Source organism: Eubalaena glacialis, chromosome 5 (assembly GCF_028564815.1).
Source record: "Eubalaena glacialis isolate mEubGla1 chromosome 5, mEubGla1.1.hap2.+ XY, whole genome shotgun sequence".
NCBI lineage: Eukaryota > Metazoa > Chordata > Mammalia > Artiodactyla > Balaenidae > Eubalaena > Eubalaena glacialis.
This window is the reverse complement of record NC_083720.1, coordinates 94,846,662-94,865,296: the sequence shown is the minus strand read 5'-3', so window position 1 is coordinate 94,865,296 and position 18,635 is coordinate 94,846,662. Positions and strand designations below refer to the sequence as shown.

At 39.7% G+C, this 18,635-nt stretch overlaps 1 protein-coding gene across 1 annotated transcript in view; it reads left to right on the top strand.

Annotated features, from left to right (window-relative positions):
* The window catches only part of CCDC158 (coiled-coil domain containing 158), a 103,700-nt gene that overhangs the window by 66,286 nt on the left and 18,779 nt on the right, over nucleotides 1-18,635 (top strand). Inside the window, exons 17-18 of the mRNA XM_061191504.1 lie at nucleotides 9,593-9,750; nucleotides 16,108-16,167. Coding sequence (XP_061047487.1) covers nucleotides 9,593-9,750; nucleotides 16,108-16,167 — 218 coding nt within the window. The remainder of the gene's footprint in view (nucleotides 1-9,592; nucleotides 9,751-16,107; nucleotides 16,168-18,635) is intronic.

The following is an 18,635-nucleotide window of genomic DNA, read 5'->3' as shown; positions in this document are numbered from 1 at the left end:
ATACACTCACAAAAAAAGGAAAAGGGGAAAAATTAATATATCCTGCTCCCAAAGTCCACCTCCTAAATTTGGGATGATTCGTTGTCTATTCAGGTATTCAACAGATGCAGGCACATCAAGTTGTTTGTGGAGCTTTAATCCGCTGCTTCTGAGGCTGCTGGGAGAGATTTCCCTTTCTCTTCTTTTTTCGTACAGCTCCCGGGGTTCAGCTTTGGATTTGGACCCGCCTCTGCATGTAGGTCGCCTGAGGGCGTCTGTTCCCCGCCCAGACAGAACGGGTTAAAGGAGCAGCTGATTTGGGGGCTCTGGCTCAGTCAGGCCGGGGGGAGGGAGCGGTACGGAGGAGGCGGGGCGAGCCTGCGGCGGCAGAAGCCGGCGTGACGTTGCAGCAGCCTGAGGCGCGCCGTGCGCTCTCCCGGGGAAGTTGTCCCCGGATCACGGGAGCCTGGCCGTGGCGGGCTGCACTGGCTCCCGGGAGGGGCGATGTGGAGAGTGACCTGTGCTCGCACACAGGCTTTTTGGTGGCAGCAGCAGCAGCCTTAGTGTCTCATGCCCGTCTCTGGGGTCCGCGCTGATAACCGCAGCTCGCGCCCGCCTCTGTGCTCCGCGCTGATAGCCGCAGCTCGCGCCCGTCTCTGGAGTTCGTTTAAGCGGCGCTCTGAATGCCCTCTCCTTGCGCGCCGCGAAACAAAGAGGCAAGAAAAAGTCTCTTGCCTCTTCGGCAGCTGCAGACTTTTTCCCGGACTCCCTCCCGGCTAGCTGTGGTGCGCTAGCCCCTTCAGGCTGTGTTCACGCCGCCAACCCCAGTCTTCTCCCTGCGATCCAACCGAAGCCCGAGCCTCAGCTCCCAGCCCCCGCCCGCCCCGGCGGGTGAGCAGACAAGCCTCTCGGGCTGGTGAATGCTGCTCGGCGCCGAGCCTCTGTGCGGGAATCTCTCCGTTTTTCCCTCTGCACCCCTGTTGCTGTGGGATCCGCGCTGATAGCCGCGGCTCGCGCCCGTCTCTGGAGCTCGTTTAGGCGGCGCTCTGAATCCCCTCTCCTTGCGCGCCGCGAAACAAAGAGGCAAGAAAAATTCTCTTGCCTCTTTGGCAGCTGCAGTCTTTTTCCCGGACTCCCTCCTGGCTAGCACCGAAGCCCGAGCCTCAGCTCCCAGCCCCCGCCCGCCCCGGCGGCTGAGCAGACAAGCCTCTCAGGCTGGTGAGTGCTGCTCGGCGCTGATCCTCTGTGCAGGAATCTCTCCGCTTTGCCCTCCGCACCCCTGTGGCTGCACTCTCCTCCGTGGCTCTGAAGCTTCCCCCCTCTGCCACCCGCAGTCTCTGCCCACGAAGGGGCTTCCTAGTGTGTGGAAACCTTTCCTCCTTCACAGCTCCCTCCCACTGGTGCAGGTCCCGTCCCTATTCTTTTGTCTCTGTTATTTATGTTTTCTTTTGCCCTACCCAAGTACGTGTGGATTTTCTTGCCTTTTGGGAGGTCTGACGTCTTCTGCCAGCGTTCAGTGGGTGTTCTGTAGGAGCAGTTCCACGTGTAGATGTATTTCTACTGTATCTGTGGGAAGGAAGGTGATCTCCGCGTCTTACTCTTCCGCCATCTTGCCCCTGTCCGATATATCTTCTTTGACACATGTGTTATTTAGGACTGTGCTGTTTAATCTTCAATTATTTTGGGATTTTCCAGCTGTCCTTCTGTTACTGATTTCAGGTTCAATTCTATTGTGTTCCTAGAGTAGACATTGTATGATTTTTATTCTTTAATAATTGTTAAGGTGTGTTTTATGGCCCCAAATTCGTATCTTGGTGAATGTTCCATGTAAATTTGAGAAGAATATGTATTCTGCTGTTTTTAGATGAATTAGTCTTTAGGTATCAATTATATCCAGTTGGTTGATGGTGTTGTTAAGTTCAACTATATCCTTACTGAATTTCTGCCTGCTGAATGTTTCCATTTTTGAAAGAAGGTTATAAAAGTCTCCAACTAATTGTGAATTCATCTATTTCTCCATGCAGTTCTGTCAGGTTTTGCCTCACATATTTTGATGTTCCACTGTTAAGTGCATACACATTAAGGATTGTTATACCTTCTAAGAAAATTGACCTGTTAATCATTATGTAATGCCCTTCTTTATCCCTGATCGTTTTCCTTGCTCTAAAGTCTGCTCTGTCTGAAATTAATACTACTCCAACTTTTTTTTTAATGAGGACCATTTTTAAAGTCTTTATCGAATTTGTTACAATATTGCTTGTTTTTTATGTTTTTTTGGTTTTTTGACCGCAAGGCATGTGAGATCGTAGCTCCCTGACCAGGGATCGAACCCATAGCCCCTGCACTGGAAGGTGAAGCCCCAATTACTGGACTGCCAGAGAAGTCCCCTGATTTTTTAAAATTAGTGTTAGCATGGTGTAACTTTCTTCATCTCTTTACTTTTTTTTAAATTATTATTTATTTTTTACTTTTGGCTGTATTGGGTCTTCATTGCTGCATGCAGGCTTTTTCTAGTTGCGGCGAGCGGTGGCTACTCTTTGTTGCGGCACGTGGGCTTCTCATTGCGGTGGCTTCTCTTGTTGCAGAGCACGGACTCTTGGCACATGGGCTTCAGTAGTTGTGGCATGCGGGCTCAGTAGTTATGGCTTGAGGGCTCTAGAGCGCAGGCTCAGTAGTTGTGGTGTACGGGCTTAGTTTCTCCGCGGCATGTGGGATCTTCCCAGACCAGGGCTCGAACCTGTGTCCGCTGCATTGGCAGGTGGATTCTTAACCAGTGCACCACCAGGGAAGTCCATCATCTCTTTACTCTTAATCTATATGTGCTTTTATATATGAAGTGGGTTTATTGTAGACAATAAATATTTAGGTCTTATTTTTTTTGATGCATGCTGACAATCTCTGTTTTTTAATTGGTATATTTAGACCATTAACATTTAAAGTGATTATTTATATAGCTGGATTAATATGTATCATATCTGTTACTGTTTTTTGTCATTGCCTTTGTTTTCTTTCCTATTTTTGTCTTTCACTCTTTTCCTCCTTTTTTTTTTAAATTGAGCATTTTGTAAGATTTTATTTTTCTCTCCTTTTGCACATCAATTATGGGTTTTTTTCTGCTTTTTTTAGTGTTTGTCCTAGAGTTTGCAATATACATTTACAGTTAATCCAGGTTCACTTTCATATAACACTATACTGTGTCATGGGTAGTGCAAGTACCTTCTAACAACAAAATAGTACTAATTCCTCTCTCCTGCCCCTTGTATCATTGTTGTCATTCATTTCATTTATGCATAAGCATATATTAGTAATACATATCATAACATATATTATATTATATATTTTATTAATATATATGATGTACGTACCTAATTGAATACATTATTGCTATTATTGTTTGAACAAACTGCTGTTAGAGCAATTAAGAAAAAGTTTTGTATTTTACTTTCACTTATTCCTCCTTTAATGCTCTTCCTTTCTTTATGTAGGTCTGGGTTTCTGAGCTTATAATTTTCCTTCTCTCTAAAGAACTTTTAACATTTCTTGCAAAGCAAGTCTACTGGCAACAAATTCCCTCAATTTTTGTTTGAGAAAGTTGTTATTTCTCCTTCACTTTTGAAGGATAATTTTGCAGGGTTCATAATTCTAGGTTGGTAGGTGTTTTTCTCTCAATACTTTAAATATTTCACTCAGCTCTCTTTTCACATGCATACATGGTTTGAAGAGAAGTCTGATGTAATTTTTATCCTTGCTACTCTATAGGTAAGGTGTTTTTTTCTTCTGGCTTCTTTAAAATCTTTCTTTTTTTTGATTTTCTGCAGTTCGAATATAATATACTTATGCATAGATTTTTGTGTGTGTGTTTATACTGCTTGGTGTATTCTCTTAGCTTCCTGGATCTGTGGCTTGGTATCTGTCAGTAATCTTGGAAAATTCTCAGCTATTATCACTTCAAATATTTCTTCTGTTTCTTTCTCTCTTTCTTCTCCTTCTGGTATCCCCATTATGGATGTTACACCTTTATAGTTGTCCCACAGTTCTATTTTCTGTTCTATTCTATCTTTTTCATGCTTTTTTCTCTTTGTATTTCAGCTTTAGAAGTTTCCATTGACATATCTTGAAGCTCATTGTTTCTTTTTTTGGGCATGTCCACCCTACTGATAAGTCCAACAAAGGCCTTTTTCATTTCTTTACAATGTTTTTTCTTTCTAGCATTTCCTTCTGATTCTATCTCAGAATTTTAATCTTTCTGCTTACATTACCCATCTGTTCTTACAAGTCACCTACTTTTTCCATTAGAAACTTTAGTATATTAATCATAGTTATTTTAAATTCCTAGTCTGATAATTCTAAAGTATCTGCCATATTTGAGTCTGGTTCTGATGCTTGCTCTGTCTCTTCAAACTGTGTTTTTTTGTCTTTTAGTATGCCTTGTAGTTTTTTGTTGAAAGCTGGACATGATGTACTGGATAAAAAGAACTGAGATAAACAGACCTTTAGTGTGTGGTTTTGTGTTTTTTCGCTAGGAGTTGGGCTGTGTTTACTGCTTGCTGTAGCTGTAGGTGTCAGAGGCTAAAATTTTCTTAGGTGTCCTTGTTTTTGTTTCCCCTCTTGTCTTTGGGTTTCCCTAGAGACTTTCTCTTAAGGCCTTTGACATGCAGTTCTTTATGTTGTAGTCTCATTATTATACAGAAGGCTTATTGATATCGTGGTAAGGTGTGTGTGTGGGGAACACTGTATAGTCCTATTATTAGGTCTGTCTTTTAGTGAGCCTATGCCCCTTGGGTGGGACTCTCCCAAGTTCTCAGTTTTGTTACCCCACCACCACTGTCATCTTTAGGTAAGACAGGAAGGCTAGGGGGAGTTGAGTTGGGTATTTCCCTTCCCCCAGGTTGGTCAAGCTCTAGTAAAACCCAAGGTGTTTCACCTCTGGTTTGATATCAAGTGTCCCTTGAGGGCTGGATTTGTTAAGAAGAACAGAAGGCTCTGAGCATATTTCAAGATAGTACTTTTCCCTTACTCCTGTCGGGAAACACAAGGGGATTTTTCTTCAGTCTTCATTCTGAGAACCTGATGGGGCTCCTGGAGGTAAAGCTTACAAAAATGTGGTGGCCCTAACTTGGAGTTTTTAATTCTTAAACTTGTTCACACTGAGCCTCTAGCAATTCATCAATTTAAGTTTTTCTACCCTTTACTGGCTTCAGTGGAGGGTCTCTGCTCCTGGACTTCTGCTCCAGTAAGCTATAATTCTGTATATTTGCCTCCAGTTTTGAGAGCAGCAGTTTGGCCTGTGTCCTCAGTTCTCCGATGGATCTAAGGAGAGTTGATGATTATCAGTTTGTTAAGTTTTTTTCTTGTTGTGAGGAAAGAAGTGGTGACTTCTAAGCTCCTTACATATTGGATTGGACTGTTATGACTTTTCTAGATAATAGTTATCAGAAGTCCTAAAATGCCCTTTGATTCAGTAATATCATCTCTAGAAATTGATCTTGATAAAATAATCAGAGATAGGCACAAAGGTAAATGCATGAAGATATTCACTGAAGCATTATATTTATAATAGCAAAAAATGGAAATAATACAACTGTCTAATAATAGGATATTGGTTTATAAAGGAAGGGAGCGAAGAAAAAAGAAAATAAAGATAATGTCTCTACTTATATCAAGGAGAGCATAAGTAACTAGAATGCACAGTTAACCCTGATGACATCTTCTTAGTGGCTCTATCCTAGTACTAACACATTATAATACTTTAAGTCTTATTACCTTTCTGGTCATTCTAGATCAGTAAATATGAAGCATATAAAATACTTCATGTGTTTTTATGCTAAGGGGAGAAGGAAGTGGAAACCAGCCTTTACTGAATACTTCCTATGTATACATTAAGTGCTTCTCATTCCTTATGCCATCCTTATAAAGTAAGAGTTATTTTCCTCATTTTTACAGATTAGGAGATGGAGATTAAAAGAAGCATTTCCCTTGTTATAATGAGATGATCTGTTTATGCATTTGCCTCCCATATTAATCTGTATGGTCTCTGCAAGCAAGGACCAGTTATATTTGTCATTTTACATTAGTTCGTAACAGAGTGTCTGGCACATAACAGATATCCTGCAAAGTCTGTTGGAGTGTGAAAGGTAACTTGTTCTACATCACATAGCCAGAGAATGGTAGTGGCCATGATTTAAAAGCCTGTGCTGTCTTCCACTGGTACCACACTGCCTCTCTATTCCCTGTCACCTCCAGAATGGGTTAGGAAGTGGTACTGGCATTTGTGTTACTATCTCTTTAGTAGTTTTAAAGATTCCCAGGGTACATTTGACTGATAAATCAATTCTTGTTTCATGCCTCTGAGTTTGTAGAGTAGTTGTCTTCATGTGATTTGTGAATTACTTTTAGTAATAACCAGACTGTAAGTATGGTGAGCTCACGTGTTCAACTATATGATTTAATACTTGTCCATATTCTACAATTTTGTGATTTTATGATCCTAAATTCGGACAGCTCATTACATACTGATAACATTTCCTAATGAATATATCCAGTGAGAATTAGTCAGTGTATCACATTGGACAGATCATGGACTTTGAAGACAAACAGATGATTTTTTTATCCCAGTTGTGCCATTTACCCCTTGTGTGATTTTGAGCAAGTTGTTTAACCTCTCTGTGCCTCAGTTTTCTCATTTCTAAAATGGAAGTGATGATTTCTACCTTATTGGGTGGTTTGAAGATTAAAGTTTAAATGAGATAATATATTGAGTACTTGGTACATGGTAAACATTTGATAAATGGTGCCTCTATTAATTTATCTTGACAGTTGAAATGATGAGCCACATCTATGAGAGAAAGTTTGACTGGGATAGATATAGTCTTGAACTTGGTACGAAATACACAGAAATGCAAAGTACAGGACATGGAAGATGTGTTTTATCAATAACGTGTGGAAAAGACCTGGGGAGCCTCAGCTGACTGCCTGCTCAGTCTGAGTCAGCAGTATTATGCTGCAGCCAAAAAAGGTTTTAAGGATAGCGCCCAGATCAAGGAAGGAGACAGTTCTTCTCCCTTCTGCTCTGGTCAGATTCTCCTTGAATTAAGAGAATCATTGATAAACCAGAGTCTGTCAAAAAGAAGCACAACCAAAGTGGTGAGAAATCGTGAGCCCATGCTACTTAAAAGAGTAGATGAATTGAGAAGATCTAGCCTGGGGAGTGTGTTAGAAAGTATAGGTGGGGGAGGGGAGGTTGGCATGATAAAATAAGTATCCATTGCTAAAAGGTTATCATGTTAGATTGTTCCCTCATAACACTAGGAGATAAAACTATGACCAAGGATGGAAGTTGTATGGAGGAGATTCAGTTTAAGCCTTTCTTGCAAAGGATTAAAGCTATATGAAAATTAATCTGCCTTCCTTGGTTTTTGGTGATCAAGTAAATGCCAGGTAAGTATATTGCTGGCATGCCATAGAGAAAATTCATCATCACTTCTGACTGGAGATTGGACTAGAATTAAATGATCTTAAAGACCCTTCCAACTTTATATTTTTGTGATTTTATATACAAGCAAAGTATGGGTTATTTGAAATGCAGTGTATAAAGACGGAGATGGTCGAACCAGTCCGTGCCTCTATGAAACTTCTATTTTAACTGGAGGAACAACACAAATTTTAAAAGTTTTAAAGAGTGTTAGGATGAAATCACAATAAGAGAATATCATAGGGCTGATTATGATTAATTGTTAAGTAAATGTTAATGTTAATTGAATACTTTTCAACCCTGTATGTTTTGTAAAGCACCAGTTACTCTCAAAGAACATGAGTGTCATGATCCTGGGGGTGGGGAAGGAAGCATATTTACATGTTTGTACGTTATTATACTGATAAGTTATAATAAATGTCAAGGGCTTAAAAATTTTTTTTTTTTTAATTTATTTATTTTATTTTTGGCTGTGTTGGGTCTTCGTTTCTGTGCGAGGGCTTTCTCTAGTTGCGGCGAGCGGGGGCCACTCTTCATCGCAGTGCGCGGGCCTCTCACTGTCGCGGCCTCTCTTGTTGCGGAGCACAAGCTCCAGACGCGCAGGCTCAGTAGTTGTGGCTCACGGGCCCAGTTGCTCCGCGGCATGTGGGATCTTCCCAGACCAGGGCTCGAACCCATGTCCCCTGCATTGGCAGGCAGATTCTCAACCACTGCGCCACCAGGGAAGCCCTAAAATTTTTAATGACAAAGCTTATTAAGTAAACTTTCTAGTGGGCAGAAGATATGAAGGTCCAGGTGTTATATTGAGATTTCAAGGTTAGAACTAAAGTGACTGAATATTGCAATAGGATAAGGTTTTTGAAGTTTTATTCCACATTAGATATGATGTCCACCAGGGCTAGGGCAGGAACAAAGCCAGTGTTTGGTGAAATTGGATCTGCTTAGAGACAAATGCTTTTATTTATGAGTAAGAAACTTGTTCAGCATGTGTGTGATCAGCAGGTGTATGGGAAATCTCTGTACCTAATACTCATTTTTGCTGTGAACCTAAAACTGCTCTAAAAAATAAAGTCTATTAAAAATGGTTCACATCTTCATATATTTTAAATTAATGAAATCAAATTTCATAATTTAATGGAGTCTAATTTATGAAATTCTGAACTCGTCATGGTAATTTCTAGGTAAGGTGACCATCAGTAAACTGGAAAGAGCGTAATTACCACACATTCAGTTAGAACTCTTGACATCTTCAGCTGGATATCTTATGTGGTTTATCAGTGGTGGTAGGAAGGGGAGGGGAATGTGAGGGTTATACCAGTAACATCAACACTTGGTTGACATGGACCCTAGAAACGTAATGCCCAAAGAACAAAAATTTTGCAGTGTTCATCCTTCAGCAACCAATCCGTGTGGCAGGTGTAACTCTGCCTTAGGACAGACACTTCTGGCTAAAATAGCTTGATGATGCTTGATGCCTCTCTAGCCATGAACATCCTCCAACTAAGTCCACCTACTCACCAGGGCAACTTCTGACTATCGTTAGGTTTCCTCTCTTTTTGTGCCGATTGGGAACCTCTGTACTTTTTCTTATATTATAAATATTCATTGAGGAATACTATCTATTTGAAAATCTTTTTTATATTATTCTCCAACTAACACAGTTTGAAAATACTGGATGTCTCTTTCCTCATCAGTAAAGTGTTGGGGGTAGATTGACTCATCGCTAGAGAGTTCCTTATTTGTAAAGTTCTTTAGCTTTATAAAATTAGTTCAGCCCTTAACAAAAGTCTTGGAATTATTTTGCCTGGAGGTAGTTGTAAATATTTAATGGCATGGTAAGATGTACATACCACATTGTTAAAGTTAAAAAAAGATTTAAAAATAGATGTGTATAGTTTGATCCTGTGTTTACATATATATATAAATAGGTATACACACATTTATAGATTAGGTATAGCACTATGTGGATTATTGATTGAATATTATTGATTATCCCTGAGTAGTAAGATTACAGGTTTTTTATTTCCTCTTCTTTCTCCTCCATAATTTCTGTTTACCAGTTGAATTAATTTTATAGTAGGAAATGGCATTCGAATCTGAAAAAAACAAAGTGTCCTTGTCTTGTAAATTGTTTTAATTCAGCACTCTACGAAACCTAACACAAAGGAAGATCCAACGAGGGACTTGAAACAGCTTCTCCAGGAGTTGAGAAGTGTGATCAACGAGGAGCCACCCGTGCCCCTGGGCAAGAGCGAGGAAGACGGGAGAGCACCATCTCTGGGGGTCTCCTATGTGGCTGTGTAAGACTGAGTGTACTTGAGAGTGGGAAGGCTTCTCTCATCAGTGGGCGGTGATCACGTTGTCTATGTGGGACAACTTCTGGGGGGTTAAGTTTCAGTAACTTTGAGGGGTATCTGGACATTACCAGGGAAAACAAAAGTGGATGAGTTAGCAAAAGTAAAACACCTTGACATCAAGAGAAAATAATAGCAATAGTTTTTCTACTCAGAAATTAGTCAAGGCAACGTGTTACCCAAAGTTACATTCATACAATAATATATAGTTCCCAACAGATTTCACATCCATAATCTTTTTTTTTTTTAAACATCTTTATTGGAGTATAATTGCTTTACAATGGTGTGTTAGTTTCTGCTTTATAACAAAGTGAATCAGTTATACATATACATATGTCCCCATATCTCCTCCCTCTTGCATCTCCCTCCCTCCCACCCTCCCTATCACACCCCTCTAGGTGGTCACAAAGCACCAAGCTGAACTCCCTCTGCTATGCGGCTGCTTCCCACTAGCTATCTATTTTACATTTGGTAGTGTATATATGTCCATGCCACTCTCTCACTTTGTCCCAGCTTACCCTTCCCCCTCCCCATATCCTCAAGTCCATTCTCTAGTAGGTCTGCATCTTTATTCCCGTCTTGCCTCTAGGTTCTTCTGACCATTTATTTTCTTTTCTTTTTTTTTTTTTTTTTTTAGATTCCATATATAGGTGTTAGCATACGGTATTTGTTTTTCTCCACTGTATATTCCTGCCCCCTTTATGAAAGATAAGGTGACTATATGTGCGTGGGTTTATCTCTGGGCTTTCTATCCTGTTCCACTGATCTGTATTTCTGTTTTTGTGCCAGTATCATACTGTCTTAATTACTGTAGCTTTGTAGTATAGTCTGAAGTCAGGGAGCCTGATTCCTCCAGCTCCATTTTTCTTTCTCAAGATTGCTTTGGGTATTCGGGGTCTTTTGTGTTTCAATACAAATTGTGAAATTTTTTGTTCTAGTTCTGTGAAAAATGCCAGTGGTAGTTTGATAGGGATTGCATTGAATCTGTAGATTGCTTTGGGTACTAGAGTCATTTTCACAATGTTGATTCTTCCAGTCTAAGAACATGGTATATCTCTCCATCTATTTGTATCATCTTTAATTTCTTTCATCAGTGTCTTATAATTTTCTGCATACAGGTCTTTTGTCTCCTTAGGTAGGTTTACTCCTAGATATTTTATTCTTTTTGTTGCAATGGTAAATGGGAGTGTTTTCTTAATTTCACTTTCAGATTTTTCATCATTAGTGTATAGGAATGCAAGAGATTTCTGTGCATTAATTTTGTATCCTGCTACTTTACCAAATTCATTGATTAGCTCTAGTAGTTTTCTGGTAACATCTTTAGGATTTTCTATGTTTAGTATCATGTCATCTGCAAACAGTGACAGCTTTACTTCTTGTTTTCCGATTTGGATTCCTTTTATTTCTTTTTCTTCTCTGATTGCTGTGGCTAAAACTTCCAAAACTATGTTGAATAATAGTGGTGAGAGTGGGCAACCTTGTCTTGTTCCTGATCTTAGTGGAAATGGTTTCAGTTTTTCACCATTGAGGACGATGTTGGCTGTGGGTTTGTCATATATGGCCTTTATTATGTTGAGGAAAGTTCCCTCTATGCCTACTTTCTGCAGGGCTTTTATCATAAATGGGTGTTGAATTTGTTGAAAGCTTTCTCTGCATCTATTGAGATGATCATATGGCTTTTCTCCTTCAATTTGTTAATATGGTGTATCACGTTGATTGATTTGCGTGTATTGAAGAATCCTTGCATTCCTGGAATAAACCACTCTTGATCATGGTGTATGATCCTTTTAATATGCTGTTGGATTCTGTTTGCTAATATTTTGTTGAGGATTTTTGCATCTATGTTCATCAGTGATATTGGCCTGTAGTTTTCTTTCTTTGTGACATCTTTGTCTGGTTTTGGTATCAGGGTGATGGTGGCCTCGTAGAATGAGTTGGGGAGTGTTCCTCCCTCTGCAATATTTTGGAAGAGTTTGAGAAGGATAGGTGTTAGCTCTTCTCTAAATGTTTGATAGAATTCGCCTGTGAAGCCATCTGGTCCTGGGCTTTTGTGTGTTGGAAGATTTTTAATCACAGTTTCAATTTCAGTGCTTGTGATTGGTCTGTTCATATTTTCTATTTCTTCCTGGTTCAGTCTTGGCAGGTTGTGCATTTCTAAGAATTTGTCCATTTCTTCCAGGTTGTCCATTTTATTGGCATAGAGTTGCTTGTAGTAATCTCTCATGATCATTTGTATTTCTGTAGTGTCAGTTGTTACTTCTCCTTTTTCATTTCTAATTCTATTGATTTGAGTCTTCTCCTTTTTTTTCTTGATGAGTCTGGCTAATGGTTTATCAATTTTGTTTATCTTCTCAAAGAACCAGCTTTTAGTTTTATTGATCTTTGCTGTTGTTTCCTTCATTTCTTTTTCGTTTATTTCTGATCTGATCTTTATGATTTCTTTCCTTCTGCTAACTTTGGGGTTTTTTGTTCTTTCTCTAATTGCTTTAGGTGCAAGGTTAGGTTGTTTATTTGAGATGTTTCCTGTTTCTTAAGGTAGGATTGTATTGCTCTAAACTTCCCTCTTAGAACTGCTTTTGCTGCATCCCATAGGTTTTGGGTCATTGTGTTTTCATTGTCATTTGTTTCTAGGTATTTTTTGATTTCCTCTTTGATTTCTTCGGTGATCTCTTGGTTATTAAGTAGTGTGTTGTTTAGCCTCCATGTGTTTGTATTTCTTACAGATTTTTTCCTGTAATTGATATCTAGTCTCATAGCGTTGTGGTCGGAAAAGATACTTGATGTGATTTCAATTTTCTTAAATTTACCAAGGCTTGATTTGTGACCCAAGATATGATCTATCCTGGAGAATGTTCCATGAGCACTTGAGAAGAATGTGTATTCTGTTGTTTTTGGATGGAATGTCCTATAAATATCAATTAAGTCCATCTTGTTTAATGTATCATTTAAAGCTTGTGTTTCCTTATTTATTTTCATTTTGGATGATCTGTGCATTGGTGAAAGTGGGGTGTTAAAGTCCCCTACTATGATTGTGTTACTGTCAATTTCCCCTTTTTTGGCTGTTAGTATTTTCCTTATGTATTGAGGTGCTCCTGTGTTTGGTGCATAAATATTTACAATTGTTATTTCTTCTTCTTGGATTGATCCCTTGATCATTATGTAGTGTCCTTCTTTGTCTCTTGTAATAGTCTTTGTTTTAAAGTCTATTTTGTCGGATATGAGAATTGCTACTCCAGCTTTCTTTTGATTTCCATTTGCATGGAATATCTTTTTCCATCCCCTCACTTTCAGTGTGTATGTGTCCCTAGGTCTGAAGTGGGTCTCTTGTAGACAGCATATATATGGGTCTTGTTTTTGTATCCATTCAGCCAGTCTATGTCTTTTGGTTGGAGCATTTAATCTATTTACATTTAAGGTAATTATCGGTATATATGTTCCTATTACTATTTTCTTAATTGTTTTGGGTTTGTTATTGTAGGTCTTTTCCTTCTCTTGGGTGTCCTGCCTAGAGAAGTTCCTTTAGCATTTGTTGTAAAGCTGGTTTGGTGGTGCTGAATTCTCTTAGCTTTTGCTTGTCTGTAAAGCTTTTAATTTCTCCATCAAATCTGAATGAGATCCTTGCTGGGTAGAGTAATCTTGGTTGTAGGTTTTTCTCCTTTATCACTTTAAATATGTTCTGCCACTCCCTTCTGGCTTGCAGAGTTTCTGCTCAAAGATCAGCTGTTAACCTTATAGGGATTCCCTTATGTGTTATTTGTTGTTTTTCCCTTGCTGCTTTTAATATTTGTTCTTTGTATTTAATTTTTGATAGTTTGATTAATATGTGTCTTGGCGTGTTTCTCCTTGGATTTATCCTGTATGGGACTCTCTGTGCTTCCTGGACTTGATTAACTATTTCCTTTCCCATATTAGGGAAGTTTTCAACTATAATCTCTCAAATATTTTCTCAGTCCCTTTCTTTTTCTCTTCTTTTTCTGGGACCCCTATAATTTGAATGTTGGTGCGTTTAATGTTGTCCCAGAGGTCTCTGAGACTGTCCTCAATTCTTTTCATTCTTTTTTCTTTATTCCACTCTGCAGTAGTTATTTCCACTATTTTATCTTCCAGGTTACTTATCCGTTCTTCTGCCTCAGTTATTCTGCTATTGATCCCTTCTAGAGAATTTTTAATTTCATTTATTGTGTTGTTCATCACTGTTTGTTTGCTCTTTAGTTCTAGGTCCTTGTTAAACGTTTCTTGTATTTTCTCCATTCTATTTCCAAGATCTTGGATCATCTTTACTATCATTATTCTGAATTCTTTTTCAGGTAGACTGCCTATTTCCTCTTCATTTGTTAGGTCTGGTGGGTTTTTGCCCTGCTTCTTCATCTGCTGTGTGTTTCTCTGTCTTCTCATTTTGCTTAGCTTACTGTGTTTGGGGTCTCCTTTTCACAGGCTGCAGGTTCTTAGTTTCCATTGTTTTTGGTGTCTGTCCCCAGTGGCTAATGTTGGTTCAGTGGACTGTGTAGGCTTCCTGGTGGAGGGGGCTAGTGCCTGTGTTCTGGTGGATGAGGCTGAATCTTTTCTTTCTGCTGGGCAGGTCCACGTCTGGTGGTGTGTTTTGGGGTGTCTGTGATTATTATGATTTTAGGCAGCCTCTGTGCTGATGGATGGGGTTGTGTTCCTGTCTTGCTAGTTGTTTGGCATAGGGTGTCCTGCACTGTAGCCTGCTGGTCGTTGAGTGGAGCTGCGTCTTGGCATTGAGATGGAGATCTCTGGGAGATTTTCGCCGTTTGATGTTACGTGGAGCTGGGAGGTCTCTTGTGGACTAGTGTCCTGAACTTGGCTCTCCCACCTCAGTGGCACAGCCCTGACGCCTGGCTGGAGCACCAAGAGCCTGTCCTCCACACGGCAAGCAACAGTGAAAAATGCAGAGATGACTCCTCCCAGTTATAGCCCACAGCTGCTCTTGCACATCCTCTTCAGAGAAGCTCCTCAGGGATATCTGAGCTGCTGCCGCCTGTGCTAGAGTCCTCAGTAAGATCCCGGAGTACAGCTTAACTCGCAACTTTTAGGTTGTGAGTTTTCCTTCAGTTGACATGTGTGTTCAGCTGCTAGAGTTGGAGGGTCTCCTGCAGAGGCGGGGGGTGGCCGTGGCTCACGGTGGGGACAAGGACACTGGCAGCAGAAGCTCTGGGAAGTACTCCTTGGCGTGAGCCCTCCCAGAGTCTGTCATTAGCCCCATCAAAGAGACAATAGGCATTTTTTAAAATTTACTTATTTTATTTATTTTATTTTTGGCTGCATTGGGTCTTTGTTGCTGCACACAGGCTTTCTCTAGTTGCGGTGAGCGGGCTACTCTTCGTTGCGGTGCACGGGCTTCTCATTGCAGTGGCTTCTCTTTGTTTCGGAGCACGGGCTCTAGGTGCCCAGGCTTCAGTAGTTGTGGCGCATGGGCTCAGTAGTTGTGGCTTGCGGGCTCTAGAGCACAGGCTCAGTAGTTGTGGCGCACGGGGTTAGTTGCTCCGCGGCATGTGGGATCTTCCCGGACCAGGGCTCAAACCCATGTCCCCTGCATTGGCAGGCGGATTCTTAACCGCTGTGCCACCAGGGAAGCCCCAGCATTTTTTTTTTTCTTATTTTAAATTTTACTGCTGTTTAACCAGACGAAGATATTTATACGGTATGCCATTCCAAAATCGGAATACTTTTTCTACATTTACATGTATTTACAATAGCTTACATAACTTTTGAGAGAAAGGTAGTCTGAAAGGAAGTTACAACAACCTCAATATAGGATTATAAGAACCTTACTGAAAACAGTTCTATTTTTATTAATAATTGAATAGCTGAATGTTTAAATGAAATCATAAAGAAATGAAGTCCATAACCCCTAAACAAAGACAACTTCTGAGAACTGACTTTAGCCAAAAAGGAAAAACAGCTAATATTACTTTGTTACTCATGTCAGACACAGAAGCCATTGCCTGCAGATCTTCAGTAGCTCCTCACTGTCTGCTGCATTCAGTACATGGTTCTCAGGCTGACGTTGAAGAATCTCCCTAACTCGTCACCACCCTGCTTTCCTCCTGTATTGTGCTCTAACCAAAACAGACTACTCCTGATTCCCAAAAGGGGTTCATTTCCTTCTGTCTTCAAGCTCTTCTCCATACTGTTCTCTCCACTGGGAAGAGCCAGCGCCCCAGTCTCACTCTTTTGAATCTGCATTTGTCTAAAAGCAGTATCCAGAGGAACAATTTTGTTTGATCACTAAGTTAAAATAACATCATGTAGTCTTTAACTTCTCCCACCCTCTGCCAACAGAAGCAACAACTCATTAAGGGAATCCACTGAAGGCAGCAAATCAAGTGAAACTCTTAGCAGGTAAGAAACGATCTCTCCAGCCCCTGACTTTCAAAATGTCCCCTTTGCTACTGTTCATTCATTAATTCAGAAGATCGTTAACTGCCCATGATGTGCCACACTCTGTGCTAGGCCCTTAGGATGTAACAGTGAGGAAGACAGGTATGGGCTCTGTCCTCAAGTTGCTTATAGTCATAGGGTCTATTTATTGACTGACTGCCTGGAAAAAAGCTTTTATCTTTTCTGTTTTTACCACTTATGAAAAATAGAGATATCAGAACCCTCTTTATAGCATAAGAATATGAAAATGAATTCTAGTGTTTAAATTCCATTTAGGCAAAGAAAGGGTTATTCATTACTGTATCTTCAGCACCAAGCATATTGCCTGTCATATAGTAGCTGTTCAGGAAATATTTGTTTAGTGAATGAATTAAGACAGATACTTTCTAACTGTCCCTGCTGTTTGATCAATATTCAGTGAACTTGAATCTTTCTAAATACAGCTTTCTCTTAGCCTAAAAGAAACAAGTTTTGATTTTCTTCTCACCTGAGTGTGTAACATTACATCATTCCTGTTAATAATATCTGCAGCTATCTACTGCATATTTTTATTTTTACTATTACATGGACTCATCTCATTTAGTCTGTCTAATCGAATCTATGATATAGGCATTATTATCCCTGTGTATAGGTTAGAAATGAAGACTCAGCTTGACAAGCAATTTGCCAAGGTCATACAGCTTGTAAATGGAGGAGCCAGATTTGAACTCAGGTCTAGCTGGCTCCTGAGCTCAGGCTTGTAACTGCTCCTGTGTTCTGCCTCTGAGTACCTGAACAATCAAGGTGATGGCAAGGCTGCACTCCTTGCAGAAGCCCTTGGGATTAATCCATTTCCTTACCTTTCTCTTTTAGAGCTTCTGGGCCTCTAGAGCCTCATTCTTTGCACTCTTTGCCTTGTGGCTCCTTCATCCATCTTCACACCCTATGACATAGCATCCTCCAGTCTTTCTGCTGAGATTGTCACATCACCTTCTCTCTTCTGTGTGAAATGTCCCCCTGCCTTCCTCTTTGTACAGAGACTTGTGATGGCATTTAGATAATGTAGGTATATCTCCACATAATCCAGGATAATCTCCCCATCTCAAGATCCTTGATGTAATCATATCTGCAAAGTCTCTTGTGCCATATAAGGTAACATTCATAGGTTCTTGGCATTTGGACACAGATATATTTGGCAGCTATTGTTCATCCTACCACACTGCCTTTTAGGCCATTTTACCATTTGCATGTACCATTGTGGTGGGCTCTACAGTGTTTAGTGTGGATGTTTTAAATCTCCAATCTCTTGCAAGTTCCAGTCACTTCTGTGCATCAATTTCATATTGATCGCCTGAAGCACACCTCAGACTATGTTCCCAGCCCCCAAACCTTCAAAGGCTCCCCATTGCCTACTGCAGCAAGAACAAACTGCTTGCCCTGATAATTAAAACTAGCCGCAATATAGCCATGACCTTCCTTTCCAAGGCTTTTCTCCTAATATTCTCAAACTTTTTGGTCTCAGGACCCCTTTGCACTCACAAATATCACTGAGGATTCCAAAGAGCTTTTGTTTATATAGGTCATTTCCATTTTTAGTATTGGAAAATAAAATTTAATTTTAAGTATTAAAAAATTAAAACATTTTGATATTTATTCACTTAAAAGTAACAAAGTAAGTACATTACATATTACCATAATAACATATTTTATTATGAAAAATAACTATGTTTTTCAAAAAAAATCATTAAGATTTAATCATTAAAAATCATTAAATCATCAATTTAATGCATGGCTTAATAAAAGATAGCTATATTCTCATATCTGCCTCTGCATTTGTCTGCTGTGATATCAGATATCATGGAGCCTCTGGGAAACTCCACTATACACTTGTTTGAGACTGAGAGTTAAAAAGAAAATAATACCTTAGTATTATAATAAAAATAGTGTTGACCTCACAAACCCCCTTTGCAAGGGCACCACCTTCAGAGCTGCTGTCATAATATTATCAAACTGGTACCCATCCTACAGAGAACTATGTAGTTTAGTTCAACTTACGGATTTAAATAGGTCTGATAGTTTTGTAAAGCGATACTTATTGCTAAGAGAGGTTTTTTTTTTCCTTTGGTTTTTTAATTTTTAAATGAGTCATTAAAATTGCATCTCTTAGAATCCATGAGAGAAATACTGGGTTTTATAGCTATTATTACACAAAAATGAATTTTCTAACCAAGATTATATATTATTACCTTTTCATTCTGCAAAATGTTCATGGGCACTGAATACACAGAGATGATGCAACTTTGGATCTCCCTCATAGGGTATTTTAGGACTTCTGCAGTTTTGGGTTATGGCTGCCATCTTGGGCTTATATTTTAAGCCATCACTTTTGCCTTCATTAGCTTGTTTCTGTCAATAAATCTTAACACTGAGTTTTAAAATGGAATGTTTGC